This window comes from Eublepharis macularius, chromosome 8 (assembly GCF_028583425.1).
Source record: "Eublepharis macularius isolate TG4126 chromosome 8, MPM_Emac_v1.0, whole genome shotgun sequence".
NCBI lineage: Eukaryota > Metazoa > Chordata > Lepidosauria > Squamata > Eublepharidae > Eublepharis > Eublepharis macularius.
The window spans coordinates 65,465,887-65,482,554 of NC_072797.1; the positions used below are offsets into that span (position 1 = coordinate 65,465,887).

Below are 16,668 nucleotides of genomic sequence, written 5' to 3' on the forward strand. Positions count from 1 at the left end.
GAAGATTAAATTGAAAGCAATATTATTACAAATATTATACTAACAAGAAGGTATGAATATGTAGGAATCTAGTCAATGGCATAATCTGTGAAAAATATCTATTTCCAAAACTTCTGTAAAATTAATGGAAAACACAAGATATGAAGCAACTATAGGACACAAATAGCACTTTTGGGAGCACTAATAAAAAATCAGCAGGATTGTCCACATAAATAACTATTTGTGTCCATTATTTATTAAGGAGTCTACTCAAAATAACGACGTAATTATCAAAATGTTATATATTTTTTAATCACAGTTAATTGAGATTTCATAACTGTACATCTCAAAACACTCATGTGGGTAGCCTCAATAGCTTTATAGACTCTAAACAGAGCTCAGGAAAAGTAGTTACACTTACAAATCAATACGAACAGCTAAAGCAAAGGAAGATATATAAAAAGGCCATATATTACATAGCTGAAACTACCCACAGAACTAGCAGGAACCCACTTCAAGAAAGATGCCAAAGGCTTTTTAACATTGGATTTATGCATACAGAAAAAGTAGAATGCTTTTTTAAACAACTTTTTCATTCATCAACACATAGTTTTAAAAAAACAAATAGTGTTTCCATTTTATGTAAACTTAAATGTATATTGCATCAAGAAAAACTGCAAGCCCTCAGTAACTGCTTAGACACCTGCAGAGGTTTAGGTTGACAAACATTGTTCAGTTCAAATCTGCTGACTGCAGAAATTAATATCATGTAATGAGTTAAGAAGCAGTGGACATGTTGGGTGTCCAACCCATCTGGTATGCCCGTTCCAAGGTCCTCTTGCAGTCTTGTAGTACAGTACTAAAAGTTATGTGTGGATGCCGCTGCACTAGTTGTTCTACAGTCACTTCATTTACCTACAGGCAAAGAAAAAATCTGTCATTTACATTGCTTAAGCAAAACATAACCTGATGCAAGTGGAAAGTGGCATAGTTTTTTAGATGTTAGCAAGAACACATTTATTGGTAAAAGAGTTTTTACAACCATATCTTCAAGATGGCTCTGGAGGCAGGTTTTTCCCCCCATCTTTCAATGATGGCAACAGCCGACATGGTAGAAATCAATAATTAGAATGTACAAGCCCAGCAGGTCAGGAATATCCCTGCTAGACCTTAACCAGAGATACCACCTTTATTCCTTGATCACACAAAGCAACCATTCAGGCCTAATTAAACCTAACACCTTTACAACTTCTGTGTTGTGAGGAGATTAATTTGTCAATTATTTTTAAGCTGATTGTAGTTCATATCACAGAAGCAGACAACTTCCATCATCCTTTAGATAAATAAAAGATTAACCTAAGAACCGTAACTTTTAGGTAGCTTTCTTTGGAATCTTTATTGAACATTTAAAAAAACATCAATATTTAATTTAAATAGTCAACGACCTAATCTGACAGCATACCAGTTTTACAATTGCTCACTTTGTATTTACTTTTTTTGTGCCCAATGTTCAAACTAATATGAGATAACAAGCCCAATAACCACAGCAACAACTTTCTATTCTTGCTGCAAATACGTATTTGCTTTCCTTGAAATCCTTCTTGGAAGAACATTTTTAAGCACAACAAATGCTTCTTAAATATCTATCTACTATCACCCCGCTCCAGCTCCCAACTGATGCAATTGTGCTAGGCAGTGCAGAGAATGAACAGTGATTGCATTTTATGACAGGGATAAATGACGGGTTTAATCTACAGTTCTTCTGCTTTGATAATAGAAACACTCAATCTTCATTGGGAGATTTGTCAACTGAAGAGCAACTTGGACAGAAAATGGGTTTTACTTGTTTTCCAAGTACTCAGAGACCCTGCAAGCTCTAAACACTTTTGTAAACAACTACATTACAGCAACACCAAAGGTGCCTTGAAAAGCAGCAATGGCCTTTTAATAAATCACAATGAATTCTGTAATGGTACAAGTTCTTCAGAATAGCTAACACACGTCAGTAAATCACATTTTAAATACTGACCAGAAGTTTTGCTTACAGGAAAGTAGCACCAGGAGGATCTCGCCCACCCACCCCATACATGGATGGTCATACAGGCCCTATATACAGTTATTGGAAGGATTACTGAGGTAATGTAATAGATCCTGAGGAGTTAGCCGTGTTAGTCTGTAGTAGCAAAATGGCAAAGAGTCCAGTAGCACCTTTAAGACTTTACTGTAGCATAAGCTTTCGAGAACCACAGTTCTCTTCATCAGATGCATGGAGGGTATGAAGAAAGTGGGGACAACTGTGGTCTTTTGAAGTATATTAAATAAGATAAGATATATTTTAGATCTTTACCAATAGTAACAGACTAATAATTATAGCGTAGAAATATGATCAGAAAACGGGGGTCGGAGTGCTGTTGGAAGTCAACATTGAAAAGGGGGAGGGGAGGGGGTGGGGAACATATACTTATGGGAACTGAAAAGAAATGTAGCTGCTTTTAATTTGATTGTATGTTAACCCATCCAATAAAATTTTATCAAAGAGGGTATGAAGAAAGTAGCCATATATATATATATATAGGTGGTGAGGGAAGGGGGGAGTAGATGCAAATCAGTTGCTTCTGATAATGAGATCAGTTTTTCTTCTGATAATGAGATAACCATTCATAGTCTCTATTCAATCCAAGTCTGACTGAGTCAAATTTACATATGAATTCCAATTCAGTAGCTTCCTGTTGGATTTTGTTTTTGAAAGGTTTCTGTTGAACTTTAAGCCCTTGATGGAATGTCCTGGTAGACTGACGTGTTCTCCCACTGGTTTCTGGATGTTGCCATTTTTAATGTCAGATTTGTGTCCATTAATTCTTTTGTGCAGAGGTTGGCTGGTTTGTCCAATGTACAGAGCAGATGGACATTGTTGGCATATGAGGGCATATACCACATTGGAGGATGAGCAGCTGTAACAGCCAGAGATAGTGTAGTTGACACCACTGGGTCCTATAATCATATTTCCTGGGTAGATATGAGGGCAGAGTTGGCATCTGGGTCTGTTACCTGTGTTGGTGACTCTGCTAGCCAATTCATGGTTGTTAGTGAGAAGTCGTTTAAGGTTGGGGGGCTATCTGTAGGCAAGGACAGATCTTCCACCCAGGGCTTGTGAGAGAGAGGCATCATTTTCCAGGATGGGCTGTAGATCACTGATGATACTTTGGATGAGAACTATAAGTGATAGATCACTGATGATATGTTGGATGGGAACTATAACTGATAGATCGCTGATGATACGTTGGCTTGGAACGGTGACAATCAGTGGTGTTCTGTTGTTAGTTCCTTTAGGTTTGTCCTGCAGCAGGCTGTTTCTGGGTACAAGCCTGGCCCTGTTGATTTGTTTCCTTACCTCATTTACAACAAGCATTTTTGGGGCTACAATACCCACCTAATGAGGTAAGAAAACAAATATTGTCTCTCTCATATGAGACAGAGATGGCACTAGTAGCTTTAGTGGATGATCTCCAACTGAATATAGATAAAGGACATGCCTCCTTATTGCTCCTCCTGGATCTATCTGTAGCCATTAGCACACTAGACCATGCCATCCTGTTGAGGTGTTCAGAGGCAGAAGTGGGCATCAAAGGATATGTCTTGGTATATGTCTTGGACTGCTTTTAGCCGTTTCTCATGGAATGGACTCAAAAGATTGCCATCAGAGATCAGCTATCTCCAGAATGGGAACTATCTTGCGGGGTTCCACAGAGCAAAATCTTCTCTCTCATGTTTATTCAATCTCTATGTAAAGCCTTTAGGAGAACTCATTTGCAGCTATGGAGTGGGATGTAATCAATATGCAGATGACACCCACTCTAGCCTGGAAGATGGCTTCCTACCTCGACCTGACCCACCTGGTCACCTGGATCCATGCAATGGTAACATCAAAACTTGACTATTGTAATGCACTATACATAGGTCTCCTGTCTAAGTTAACTAAGAGACTCCAATTGATGCAAAACACTACAGCTTAGCTGTTATCAGGAAAGAGAAGGAGCATGAATATCACTTTCATTCTGCAATCACTCAATTGGCTACCTATTAGTTACATGCTCAGTTCAAGGTATTGGTTATCACATACAAAACTCTTCATGGGACCGCCTCTCCCTATGTTCCTCCATGACAGCTTCGCTAATCTGAAAAGGGTCTACTGCAGGTGCCACCCTTCACATGGGTGAAATCAACAGCTTCCCATACCATACATGTGCATTCTCTGTGGTGGTCCCTACCCTGTGGAATGGCCTGCCTGAAGAGGTCAGGAAAGCCCCCACTCTCCGGGCTTTCTGCAAATGATGCAAAATTGAATTATTCAAAAGGGCTTTTTACTCAGATAGCAAGACTGTATTGTAGGGAGGGGGCTGTAAGGACGGGGTCTCAGATGCTTCACTAATGAGTTAGGGACCATAGACCTCACCTCTATGTTGCCTTACGTTGCTTTAAGTATATGCTTCTATGTGCTACCTATGCTTCAAGTATGATCCTACTGGGCAAGTTATATGTTGTCTAACGTCAGTCCTAGAATTACTTATGCTCTGTTTCAGCATTTCATCACCTCTGTATTGGATTCTTGCTATGTCTTTGTAAGCCTGTATTTATTTACCCTGTAGCATTGTTTATGGAAATGTCCTTGATATTGATTGTACTAATCTCACACTATGTAATCTGCCTTGAGTCTCAGTGAGAAAGGATGACTATAAATAAATAAGTAAATAATTAAAATCTTACTACTGTACTACAACTCTTATATATGTTATTTAAATATACAGTTTTGTACAAGCGGTTAATCTACATAGTTCATATAACAACCGCCATCAAAGTACAAGCATGGGCTGATTCATATACTCACAGAACTGGAAATCCTCTACATGTAACATATATATACATATTTCTGAAATGTGATATCCATCAAAAAATGCGATGACTGATTGATATTTATTTACGGTCAAAGCCCATAATTGTAATAATACATCCATAACAACCTATATAGCAGTTAGTAACAATATAAAAAGGAAAAGGGTGTGAAGGATACACTTAATTTTTAAAGTGTTTAAAAGGCATATAAAAATAGATATATTTCACAATGCATAAGAAAACTCAGTATTTAGTACTTCCTACGATGGAATTTGACCAAATAGTGACAAAATTTGGCTATTTGTCTGGAGATAGTGATGATTCCTTTGCCATGGACAAATCTCTATTTGCTTAGGCTTAGACTTACAAGGATACCAAGACTCTGTAGTGCTGGGAGATCTATTAAAATGATTTGCCCTGGAGTCAGTTTGATCCAAATGGCTTTCTGACCGCTCTAGGGTTTTTTCCCTGTTGATATTGGTGGTCCTTCTGTTGATGCCCTAGTTGACCTGTGGATTGAGGAAATGACTTGGGCAGTTAGCACAGTAGCTCCCAGGTTCCGTCTCTCAAGAGTTAGAGTCCAGGTAGCCCCTTGGTTTACTGAGGGGCTGTGGGTGATGAAAAGACAAGGGAGACAGCTAGAGCAACTGTGGAAGAAGACTTGGAATAAATCCAATAAGACACAGGTAAAAGCTCATCATTTTAAAGTTTATTGTGTGACAATGATGGTGGAAAAGAAACATTTCCTTGCCACTACTGTTTCTGCACAGAACAGGTCAGTGGAGCTGTTCCAAATGGTCAAAGGCCTGTTGGAATGTGTCCTGCACAAGGAGGTGGACTCCTTATTGGTCTGCTGTGGCTGTTTTGTTCAAAGCTTTGCAAATAAGATCCCTTGCATCTGTACCTGGCCTTGGACTCTACGTTAACTGATAGTGCCAGGGTGCTAACTTGCCAGCTGTTTGGGATACTTTTCAGCTCATTCAGTCTGAGCATGTGAACAGCTTTCTTGGAGGCTGAAGTCTACCATCTGTTTGTATGACCCTTGTACCATCTGCTTGTACTTCTGGCTGATACCAAGGAGGCTGTAGAAACCCTGAACCAGTGTGTAAAGTGGATGCAGGATAATCAACTGAATGCCAACAAGACAGAAGTGCTATTGGTGAGCAGAAGGTCTAACCCAGCATTTAAGGTGTAACCCATTCTGGATGGGTTTGCACTCCACTTGAAAGCACAGATCTATAGTTTGGGGGTGCTCTTGGACAGCTGTAGCTAGTTCTGTTTACCAACTATAACTGGTTAGCCTGCTGTGTCCTTTCCTAGGCAGGAGACATCTGGTCACTGTGGTATATACCCTGATTACATCTAGATTAGATTTCTGTAATGAGCTCTACATGGTCCTACTCTTGAAAAGTGTTTGCAAACTTCAATTGGTTCAGGATGCTGCAGCCAGGATATTGACTGGAATTGTGTAGGAAACATATTCTATACTGGCTTCTTATATTTTTCCAGGCAAAATTCAAGTGCTGGTATTAACCTTTAAAGCCCTATATGGCTTGGGACCAACATATCTGAGGACTGTCTTCTTCCTATATTATCACTGCAGTCATCTTTCAAGGGCATGTTTTGGGTGCCTACACCACCTAAGAGTAGGTGGGTGGCAACCAAAGAGAGGGCCTTCTTGATTGTAGCACCAAAACTCAGGAACCTCCCTAGGGACACTCATCTGTCCCCTTCTGTTGTTATCTTCTACCAGCAGATGAAGATTTCTGCATGTTTACAACAATCACAAATATAGTCTGATGTGCTCATGTGCTCCCTTTTACACTCTCCTTGTGCAGAATGCACAACTGAAAGCTTTCTTGTTTGGGAAGCCTTGAATCAAACTTACAGTAAAATCCTAAGCAGACTTACTGTAGTAAACTCTCCTTAGGATCTCATTGTTAATATGCTGTGTGGTCCAAATGCAGGCACATGTGAAATTTGTTCCTTCCCAAAAACAGGGATTCTAAACTCTCCTGATATCATTTGATTCTAATCATCACAATATATTCATGAATTCTTTGTATATTGAAAGGCTTCACATAAAATATATTTTCTACATACAGAGATATATACCCTAAACTCAACCTTCAAAATTCCTTTGCATTGTAGACCATTTACACACCACCCGCCCTTCCTTTATTTGAAATTAGTAGTCCAGTCAGTTTTATGCACTGCCCTCTATACCTTATTTTCTCTGCTTATTTTTTTTAAAAAACTATATATTTAACAAATGTTTGACTTAAAAAAAACTTAACAGATAAACGAATAACATTCTCAGGTGGTCCAATTATAATTCCTGCCTGTAGCTACAGCACAATAGAAGGTTTGTGGAGACTTTCTGTATGAAGTGCTATGCACTTGATCTGCTAAGGCCGATATGTTCCACAGAGTTTCAATGATTACCTCAGAGCTCAGGGGCTCAGGACTAGTTGAATAACACACAGATAGCAAATCTGCATCCCTGAATGTTATGGCAAACAATGTGCTTCAACTTAAATTCAACTTAAATTATGGATTTAAAAAAACAACAGAAACAGACTGATAATGAATGCACCTAGCAAGACAAGAATACTGATACAGTATTTTTGTCAAAATATATAATTTAGAACCAGTACTTCACTTATTGTCATGCTGAGCAGCTCCTGAACGGTCCATTCCTACATTGAAATAACAGGGTAGGAAGTTAGCTGGGAACTGGCAGGGCTACAGTCCAAAATAGCACTTGCTTATCTTCTGGTGGCTAGCAACACTAATGTGGAATGCAACCAAGTTAGTAGAATGCCATTACCCAGAAATGCTTCTATTTTGCAAGAGTCAGGAAATAATGCTGGACCTGGTTCCAATGTGAACTGATAGATCGAAAGAGTGGGGCCAAGTTCAGACAAGGTCCTCTGTAGACCTGGGGGACCCCTCAGGTTACAGAAAAATATGAAAACTTTATAAACAATGAAAGGGGGTTCTCCCTCTGAGGCGGAGGACATCTTGGGTGATTCCCACCATCCAATCAGGGAGGCAGGAACTTTCTTCCTCTTCCTGGCTAGCCTGTGGGACCACCCTCTCTTCAGTTCTGTTCCTGCCTCCAGGGAGAGCAGTTCTGCAGCAGACTAGCTCTGTTGCCTTTTTTTCTATCCCTTATTTATCTTTTTTCTTCCTCAAATCATTCTTTACCTTACTCCTTAACTTACTTTATTACCTTACTCTCCTCCCATTTCCTCTTCTTTTACTGCTCTTGCCAAAGAAAGAAAAGAAAAGGACGAGATGGTCTCTAGAGAGTCATCGGACTCTGAGGAAAGCTTCATGGAGAAGAATTTGGGCTGTTCCCACAGAGAGCCATCCTACCGGTGGCGGGAACAGGCCCAGCCAGCACCAGCATGCCTCTGAGGCTGTATGGGTTCCCTGGCAAGGAGAATATGGGCTGTTCCCATGGAGTGCCGTCCTACCGATGGCGGGAACAGGCCCAGCCGGCACCAGCATGCCTCTGAGGCTGTATGGGTTCCCCGGTAAGGAAATGGCCTTGGAAGAGACGCAGGCCTCTCAACAGCCCCATCTTCCACAGAGGGAGCTTGTTAAAACAGTGTGCCTCAGCCAGCCAGCTGAGAACAGTGCCACCTGGTGGAGCTCAATTTTGGCGGGAAACAACGCAACACGCTTGCCAATCTCCTGGCAGGAGAAACATGGCTGAAACATAATCTAGACACCCAGAGCTCTAGCCAACAAGCCCAGGAGGGCCACGTAAGTGTTCCCCCGAGCGTGTTATACCTCCAGAATTCCTGTCAGCAATTAGACTGGCTGTGAGGGAGGAAATCCTGTTACTTTACCAGTCAGAAGCACCTTAGATTCCAGGAATCTCCTCAGCCCTGGTACCATGTGAATGTGCCCATGCCAATATCCTGGCTGGAGATTTTACAGCAGGCCTTTCCCCTTTGGATTTAGCCCTGCTTTTACAACAGGATCTAGCCCTGCCTTTCCCTGTCAGATGGGTAATGTATAAAGGGCGCAATTTTGCCGGTGTCTTTGAACCTTTTAACTCTTAAGACTAACCAGGAGAGAGGAAATAGTGGTGTGGTGTCTGCCTTCTCCTCCCTCCATGAGTAAGGCTGTAGCTCTGTGGAAGAGCTTCTGCTTTGTATGCAAAAGATCCAGGTTTGTTCTACATTAACTCCAGTTTAAGAGATTAGGTAGATGAGGGGAAAAACCTCTTCCTGAGACCCTGGTGTCCTGCTGCCAGTCTGAGGAGATAACACTGACCGATGGTCTGAGTCAGAATAAGGCTGTTTGTAACATTTATCAGTCAGGGATCCCCACGGAGCAGGGGAATCACCCTCAGATAGAGTTTGTAACGGCAGGGAGAAGGATGAATTCCTTCAGATGTGGAAAAGGAAGAAATATCCCTACCAGAACAGTCAGCCCAGCTGTCAGAATCTGAGGTCTACCAGTATTTACTACCTAAGACATTCTCAGCCTAAGAGCTGTAAAAATTAGCATTGGGGGAGTAGGACCCTTAGACTGGGAATACCAAATCCAACCCAGGAAAATGAGTCGCTTCCTAGTGAAGGTTCCTCAGAAAAGGTCCTCCCATTTCCAGAATATTTGTGGAGAAGGTTCAAGGCTGAGTGGTCTAAACCGTAAGCCAATTAATAATCTCCAAACCTGGTCCCAAAACAAAACAACTGTACTCACTACCTTGCTTTGCTATGAGTTGTTGCAGGTACCTGCGATGGAACCTCCAGTGGCTACACTTCAGTCATCTGGGCTCTGGTCAGAAGATGGGTAAGGATCAGTCAGAGACCACTTAGACAAGAGGAGAGAGGCCATGCTAACAAGAGCTCACGAGGCCGGGACCATGGCTATTAAGGCTACAGCTATTGTCTCAATTGCCTCAAGAGGGTCGGGAGTATGGATCTGGAAATTGATCCAACTCCTCCTGTACAACAATAGCTGCCCCCATTGAAGGGGCAAACAGAAATGTAAGGGCCAATACCTTCAAGACAGACATCATCCTGGATACATTTACCTTTTTCTTGTAGGATTATGGTCTTGACAGCAGTGACAAGCTGGCACGCTTGAGTAAGAGCATGGCCAGCAGATTCACACTCTAAAAATATCGTCCTGGCTTACCTCTTTCAGCAAGACAAGCTATTTGGGGGTGCCCTGGGAAAGATCTAGATTGAGACATAGGACAGAAGAATGTGTTGCCAAAAACACTCAATCAATCTGAGAGGAGATCCATTGGCCCTCAGCCTTTTATTCATAACACACACTACTAAGGTCCAGACAAGATTCCAAATGGCCATCCTGAGGTTAATCTAGGCAGCCCTTTAATAAGGGGGGTCTTTTCAAGACCGCACTTGTAGTATAGTGGTTAAGTAACTGAACAGTGATGCAGTACTCTGCAGGTTCAATTCTCACTGCTGCCATGAACTTGCCACATTGCCTTGAATAAATCAGTCCTCTCAGTCCCAGCTCTCCAGCTGTATTGTGGGGATAATGCTTACCTTTTCCCAAGATCAAACAGCCAGTTCTCCACACGGGGAAAGAGATCAACCTTAATACCCAGATCTCTAAGACAGAACTTGCTAGCTGTCCCGTGAGAGGCCAACTACTCTTTACCCATCAAACTTAGGTTGACAGGCAGGCCTTACAAATAGTCTCACAAGGCTATTCCATGCAATTTGAAAGGTGCATGGAAGACCCCTCCAGAAAGGGGTCTGCTCAATCTTCTTCTCAGTCCCTAAAAAGAATAGGGACTGGAGGGTGTTATTAGACCTCAAGTTTTTTTTTAACCAATTTATCAAATTATATGACTTCTGAATGCAGACTCTGTGCTCAGTCACAGTGACTAATCAATCAGAAGAACACACGACATCTACAGATCTCACAGAGACATACCTCCATGTACCAATTCTGACAGCCCATCAGCAATATCTAAGATTTTATGTTTAAAAAAAAATTAAAAAAAATTGGCAGTTCTGAGCCATCCTGTTTTGGCCTGTCCATCACACCAAGAGTATTCACAAAATTCATGATCAACCCAATCATACGTTTCAGAGACGGGGTATTCATGTTCACTTGTACCCAGATGATCTCCTGATTGGTTCAAGAGAAAATCTCACCACAACACTCAGTTCACCATTCAGTTCCTACAAGCTTGAACACCTGGGTTAGATCAGTCACCAAAAGGGTTTTTTCTATCCCTCACCAAAGAAAAGGTCAGGAAGACCAAACTGTGGACTGAGACTGTCATCAGAGTGCAAAATCACTTCTCACAACACTGCTGAAACTGATGGGTTTGCTAGTTGCTACCTACAATGCAATACCTTTGGGGTCGTCTATAGGCAAGACCACTTCAGACCTTTCTTAGATCTCATTAACAGCAGATTGTGGAGAAGACAGATCTTCCCATTCAGATACCACTTCAGATCAAAACCCATCTGAGCCATGGTCACCAACCCAATGCAAAGCAAAAGATTCATGATCCCTCGAGAACAACCAATATTTACAGGTGTAAGAATCAGCATGTCTTCCTATCAATGATGTAGAAAGGGGAGCAATTTGTCTGGCCCTGTTCCAGTTCAGAGATCCGTATGGACAAGGTTGCAGACAAAATATATATAAACAAGCAGGGGGGATTCAAGACCTTGAAGTGACACAGGTGGCAGCAAGGATACTTACCTGGGAGGATGGTCACCTAGCTTCAATCAGAACTGTACACATCAAAGGCATATCCAATGCCCAGGCAGACTGGCTGAGGGGACAACAGGGGAATAGTCCCTTAAGAAACATCTCATAACATTGCGCTTCACAACACCTCATGAACCTGTGTGCGCCCCAACACAGCCATCAGCTACCAGGGTAGATGACAAGATTTGTTCTACTCACAAGCAGATGCCCTGACATTGCAGTGGCTATTATACCTCCTCTATGTATTACTACCCTTACCAGTAACAGACCATGCCTTTCCACCCTCCAACAGATGGTGATATTTCCACCTTTCATCCCACTGACCTCTTCGGTCAAGTTACAGCAGGGACCAATTTGGCTCTCTCATTTAGACTTACTCTGCTGAACCGTGTGGGAATAGAAAGGAACACCTTCCTAAGATGGAGATATTTCTGAGAGGTGGCCAACACTCTCCTAGCATTCAGAAAACAGTTTATGCTCAGAATTTACAACTCTTATTGGGAAGCCCTCACTCAGTAGATATTTTACACAGCCCTGACCAAGCATCCATTTGAACTGGTCAAGTATGTTCCCCTGAGAAGGCTGAGAAGGAAGACTATCTTCCTTATTATGTTCACATCTGCCAGAAGATTTAGTCAGACCTGAACTCCATATCTTTCCCAATAGTAAGGTGATGCCTCGTACTGTCTTCCAAAAGCGTATTCCAAACTCCATAGTTTGCAAGAGATAAGGCTACCATATTTCTACCTGTACCCTAAATAGACGAGGGAGAGGCTCTGATACAACCTAGATGTCAGAAGGAGGCTCAAGGCCTCTGCTCCAAATAGTGCAAATTAGAAAGTCAGTCTTACTGTTCTTAAATATATCTCATCTCAGTTTGGGGAAGAAAACGCAAATAGCAAAACATACACTATCGAAACTCCTAAAAACTCTCTTTGCAGAAGTTCCTTGTGGAATACCAGCTCACTCTTTGAGGAATGCTACTACCAGTGCAGCGTTACACAGGAACACTCCTGTAGAAAAAGGCTGCAAAATTGTTAGTCTTGACCTTATTAAGATGCTACAAATTGAATCTATATGATTCAGTGGACACTGACTAGTAGAAAAGTACTGCAGTACAGGATCATGGACGAAGACCATATCCCACCCAGAAACTGGAAACTGCTTTGGGAGCACCCAAGATGTCCTCCGCCTCAGAGGGAGAACGGACCTTTGGACACTTACCGTGAAGGGTCCTTCTCCTCTGAGGAAAGGAGGACATCTTGCCCTCCCTGGGTCTCCGTCCTTCTCTACCGTGCTGCCTCATTCTTATACCTCCTCCGGGTTATGCTTTATTTAAAGTACATGTTAATGCAACAGGTGTTTTTTCTCTCAGTATTTACAGTTGCTGAATGATAAATTCAATGTTACTGCTTTGTGGAGTCACCTGAACTGAAGAGAGGGTGGTCCCACAGGCTAGACAGGAAGAGGAAGAAAGTTAGTTCCTGCCTCCCTGACTGGATGGTGGGAATCACCCAAGATGTCCTCCTTTCCTCAGAGGAGAAGGACCCTTCATGGTAAGTGTCCAAAGGTCCGTTTTAAATCCCCCTCTAACAGAGGAAGATTGTCTGTGTTTGTGCAGACAATGTAAACCTACTGTGAGCAGGAAGGGGAGGAGCCTCCTTCTATACTTTATCCAGCTATGCAGTGTCCTTTTTGAGATACCAAAACTGCAGCCAGTAAATGAGGCCACATCATAGATCTTTACAGGGGCACTATAATACTGACACTTTTATTTTCAGTTCCTTTCATAATAACACCCAGCACAGAGTTTGCTTTTTTCATTGATGCTGCACACTGAATTGACATGTTCATTGAGCTATCCACCACTACGTCAAGGTCACTTTGCTTCTCAGTGTCTGCAATTTTAGACCCCATTGAAAAGTTGGGCTTTTTTATTCCAGTGTGCATCACCTTAAACTTACTAACACTGAACTTCATTTGCCATACTGTTGCCCACTCACCCAATTTGGAGAGATCCTTCTAGAGATCTCCACAGTCGACCTTAGTTTTCACCCTGAATAACTTGATAGTAATCTGCAAACTTGGCTACTACACTTCTTCCCCAGTTCCAGATAATTTTTGAACAAATTCGGTAACACTGGTCCCAAATACTGTTATTTGAGAGATGGCACTGCTCCCTCCGTTGAAGAAACCATCCATTTATCCCTACTCTCTGCATCCTGTCATCTAGCAAATTTTCAATCCACAAAAGGACTCATCTTCTCATTCTTCGACTGCAAAGCTTACTCATGAGTCTTTGGCTACGTAACTTGTTAAAAGGTTTTTAAAAATTCAAGTATACAATGTCTGTCAGATCACTATTACCAACATGCCTGTTCATTTTCTCAAAGAGCTCCAAAAGGTTGGTTAAGCAGGATTTTAGACTTGGTAGTATTTTTCCTAATCTGGGGAATGCATTCTGTCTGGACCTCAAGTAGTGTGGTTTTAAATAGAATCATAGAGTTGGAAGGGGCCATACAGACCATCTAGTCCAACCCCCTGCCCAGTGCAGGATCAGCCTAAAGCATCTCTGACAAATATTCATCCAGCCTCTTCTTGAAAACTATCAGTGAAGGGGAGCTCACCAACTCCCTAGGCAGCTGATTCCCCTTTTGAACTACTCTGACTGTGTAATTTAAGCCCATTGTTTCAGGTCCTACCCTCTGCTGCCAACTGGAACAGCTCTGTGCCGTCCTCCAAATGACAGCCTTTCAAATACTTAAAGAGAGCAATCATGTTCCCCCTCAATCTCCTCTTCTCCAATCATTCTCCAAAAATGGCTTCTCCAAAAATAGCTTCCAATCATCATCAAGGGCAGGGGTCCCCAATGTGGTAACCATGGGTGCCATGGTGCCTGCCAACACCTTTTCTGATACTCATCATATTTAGAAAATGGGTGGGGATAGGTGGGCTCAGAAGACCTTCTGATTGACCATTAGAGACCTGACTGGCGGTGCTGATTTTTAAAAAGTTGCTTCAGAAGCAGCTGCCACCACAACACAAGGTTCTTCACTAACGGCCAGAAGGTAAGCTGTGTGCAAGAAACTATTTTAAACAATATGTCTACTTTAAAAGGCATCTTCATCTTACACCAGGTTTTAAGACCAACTCTAAACCAAATTCAAGACTACTATCCTTCTGGTCAGCTCTGTGACTGACTGTTCCATGCAGTCATTGATGATGCCTAGGATCTTCATTGCTACAGCACATAATTGTCCAATGTAAGAGTCATTGAAGTAACCCAGTACTTCATTATTTTCTGCTTTAGCCACTTCCCTCATTTTCCTCTCAACCTCAAGATCAGCCTCAAGGGTTTAATCAGATGGGTGATAGTACACACCCACTTTAAGTAACTCTTAGGGCCTGTTATCTCCACCCACAGTGATTCCCCTGGAGGAGATTATTCCCCATATGTTTTCTAGCTTGTTTGACTTTATATTGTTGACTCTCTGTCCTCTTTGATACACATAGCAACACCTCCCCCAAGATGTTCCTCCCTCTGTACAGAGTTTATATCCTGGGATAACAGTTTCCCATTCATTATCTCTCCATTGTACCTTGTTTCTGAAACTCCCATTTTTATTTAAATTGTCATTTAGCACCAAGCACTCCAGCTCCCCAACTTGGCCCAGAGACTTCTAAGCACTGGCATACAAACACATATAACATGTTTTCCACTCTAATGTCTCACACAGCCCATTGCCCTCCTTTGTCCTATTCTCACTCTAAAGTTCTATCGTGTTCCTACTAATACTACTGTGGGCATTTACCCCATCATCTCTTTTGAATAAGTCATCCTGAACCAGAGAATCTCCAACTTCTTTTGACTTTCCCTGGAGGTAGTTTAAAAGCTGCTCTGCCACCTTTTTGATATTAAGCCCATCCATTCCATTTTAAAACAATTAGCTTTATATTCAGAAATACAACTTAATTCCTGCAAGATTTGAAACAATCGCATACCTGATTCAATTAAGTCTGGAATTGTTAAAACAATATCTTCAAGATTCACTTATTACATGTATCCAATTACCATATTTATTCCTCAAATTAAAAGTTTCCATCAACTTTCTTAAATATAGCTAGTCTATGTATTGTCGAAGGCTTTCACGGCCGGAGAACGATGGTTGTTGTGGGTTTTCCGGGCTGTATTGCCGTGGTCTTGGCATTGTAGTTCCTGACGTTTCGCCAGCAGCTGGGGCTGGCATCTTCAGAGGTGTAGCACCAAAAGACAGAGATCTCTCAGTGTCTTTTGGTGCTACACCTCTGAAGATGCCAGCCCCAGCTGCTGGCGAAACGTCAGGAACTACAATGCCAAGACCACGGCAATACAGCCCGGAAAACCCACAACAACCATAGCTAGTCTACTTCTTCATTCCCCACATCATCTTTAATTTGGGAACTGCAGTAAGAACTACAAGTCACAGCTGACTTCTAGAGTTCATGGATCATTTCATGGGTTAGATCCATGTCCACAATCCTATGTCACAACAGATGAAAGGAAAATGAAGTGCAAGTTATCTGCTCACATCTTGGTGTCCTACTTGTAGGGAATATATATCAGACATGATAAACAATATGGGAATGTATTAGTTAAACTTGAAGCAGAAAAGAAGTCATTTAAAATTTTCTTCTCAAGCAATTCAGCAAGTATTTTTCAAATACAAGCTTAATAGAAAGCTTCTCAATTTCCTTTGAAAAGCAACTTTTGTTCTATCTTTTAAAAAGCTAATGTTGCAAATCTAAATTTAAAATAAGTACATGTTGGATGGGGCTGGAGTGGATGAAAGCATTGAAGTAAATTGTTTTCTAATATGATTCCCTGAGTCAGAGAATCAGATATTCCTAATATTATACATAATACTTTAAAAATTCTTAGAATCAAACATGAAGCAATTTGATTTGAACAAATTATAGCCATTTATGAAGAAAATAAATGCTGCATACTTGAGAATACAAGGAGACATTACATTTTTCTTCAAAAATTACAAACCATCATTTCAACTCTTAAAGGGGGAAAAACTTCTGAAAGCCATT

The 16,668-nt window shown here is 41.5% G+C and overlaps 1 protein-coding gene across 3 annotated transcripts in view; it reads right to left on the minus strand.

Moving 5' to 3' along the window:
- Positions 1-268: 268 nt before the first annotated feature.
- FBXL17 (F-box and leucine rich repeat protein 17) overlaps positions 269-16,668 on the minus strand; it is a 351,634-nt gene continuing 335,234 nt past the window's right edge. For 2 of the 3 annotated variants that reach the window (XM_054986929.1, XM_054986928.1), the window contains one exon: positions 269-894. In XM_054986929.1, coding sequence (XP_054842904.1) covers positions 757-894 — 138 coding nt within the window. In that variant the 3' untranslated portion in view covers positions 269-756. The remainder of the gene's footprint in view (positions 895-16,668) is intronic. The other variant, XM_054986930.1, reaches the window with a different exon arrangement.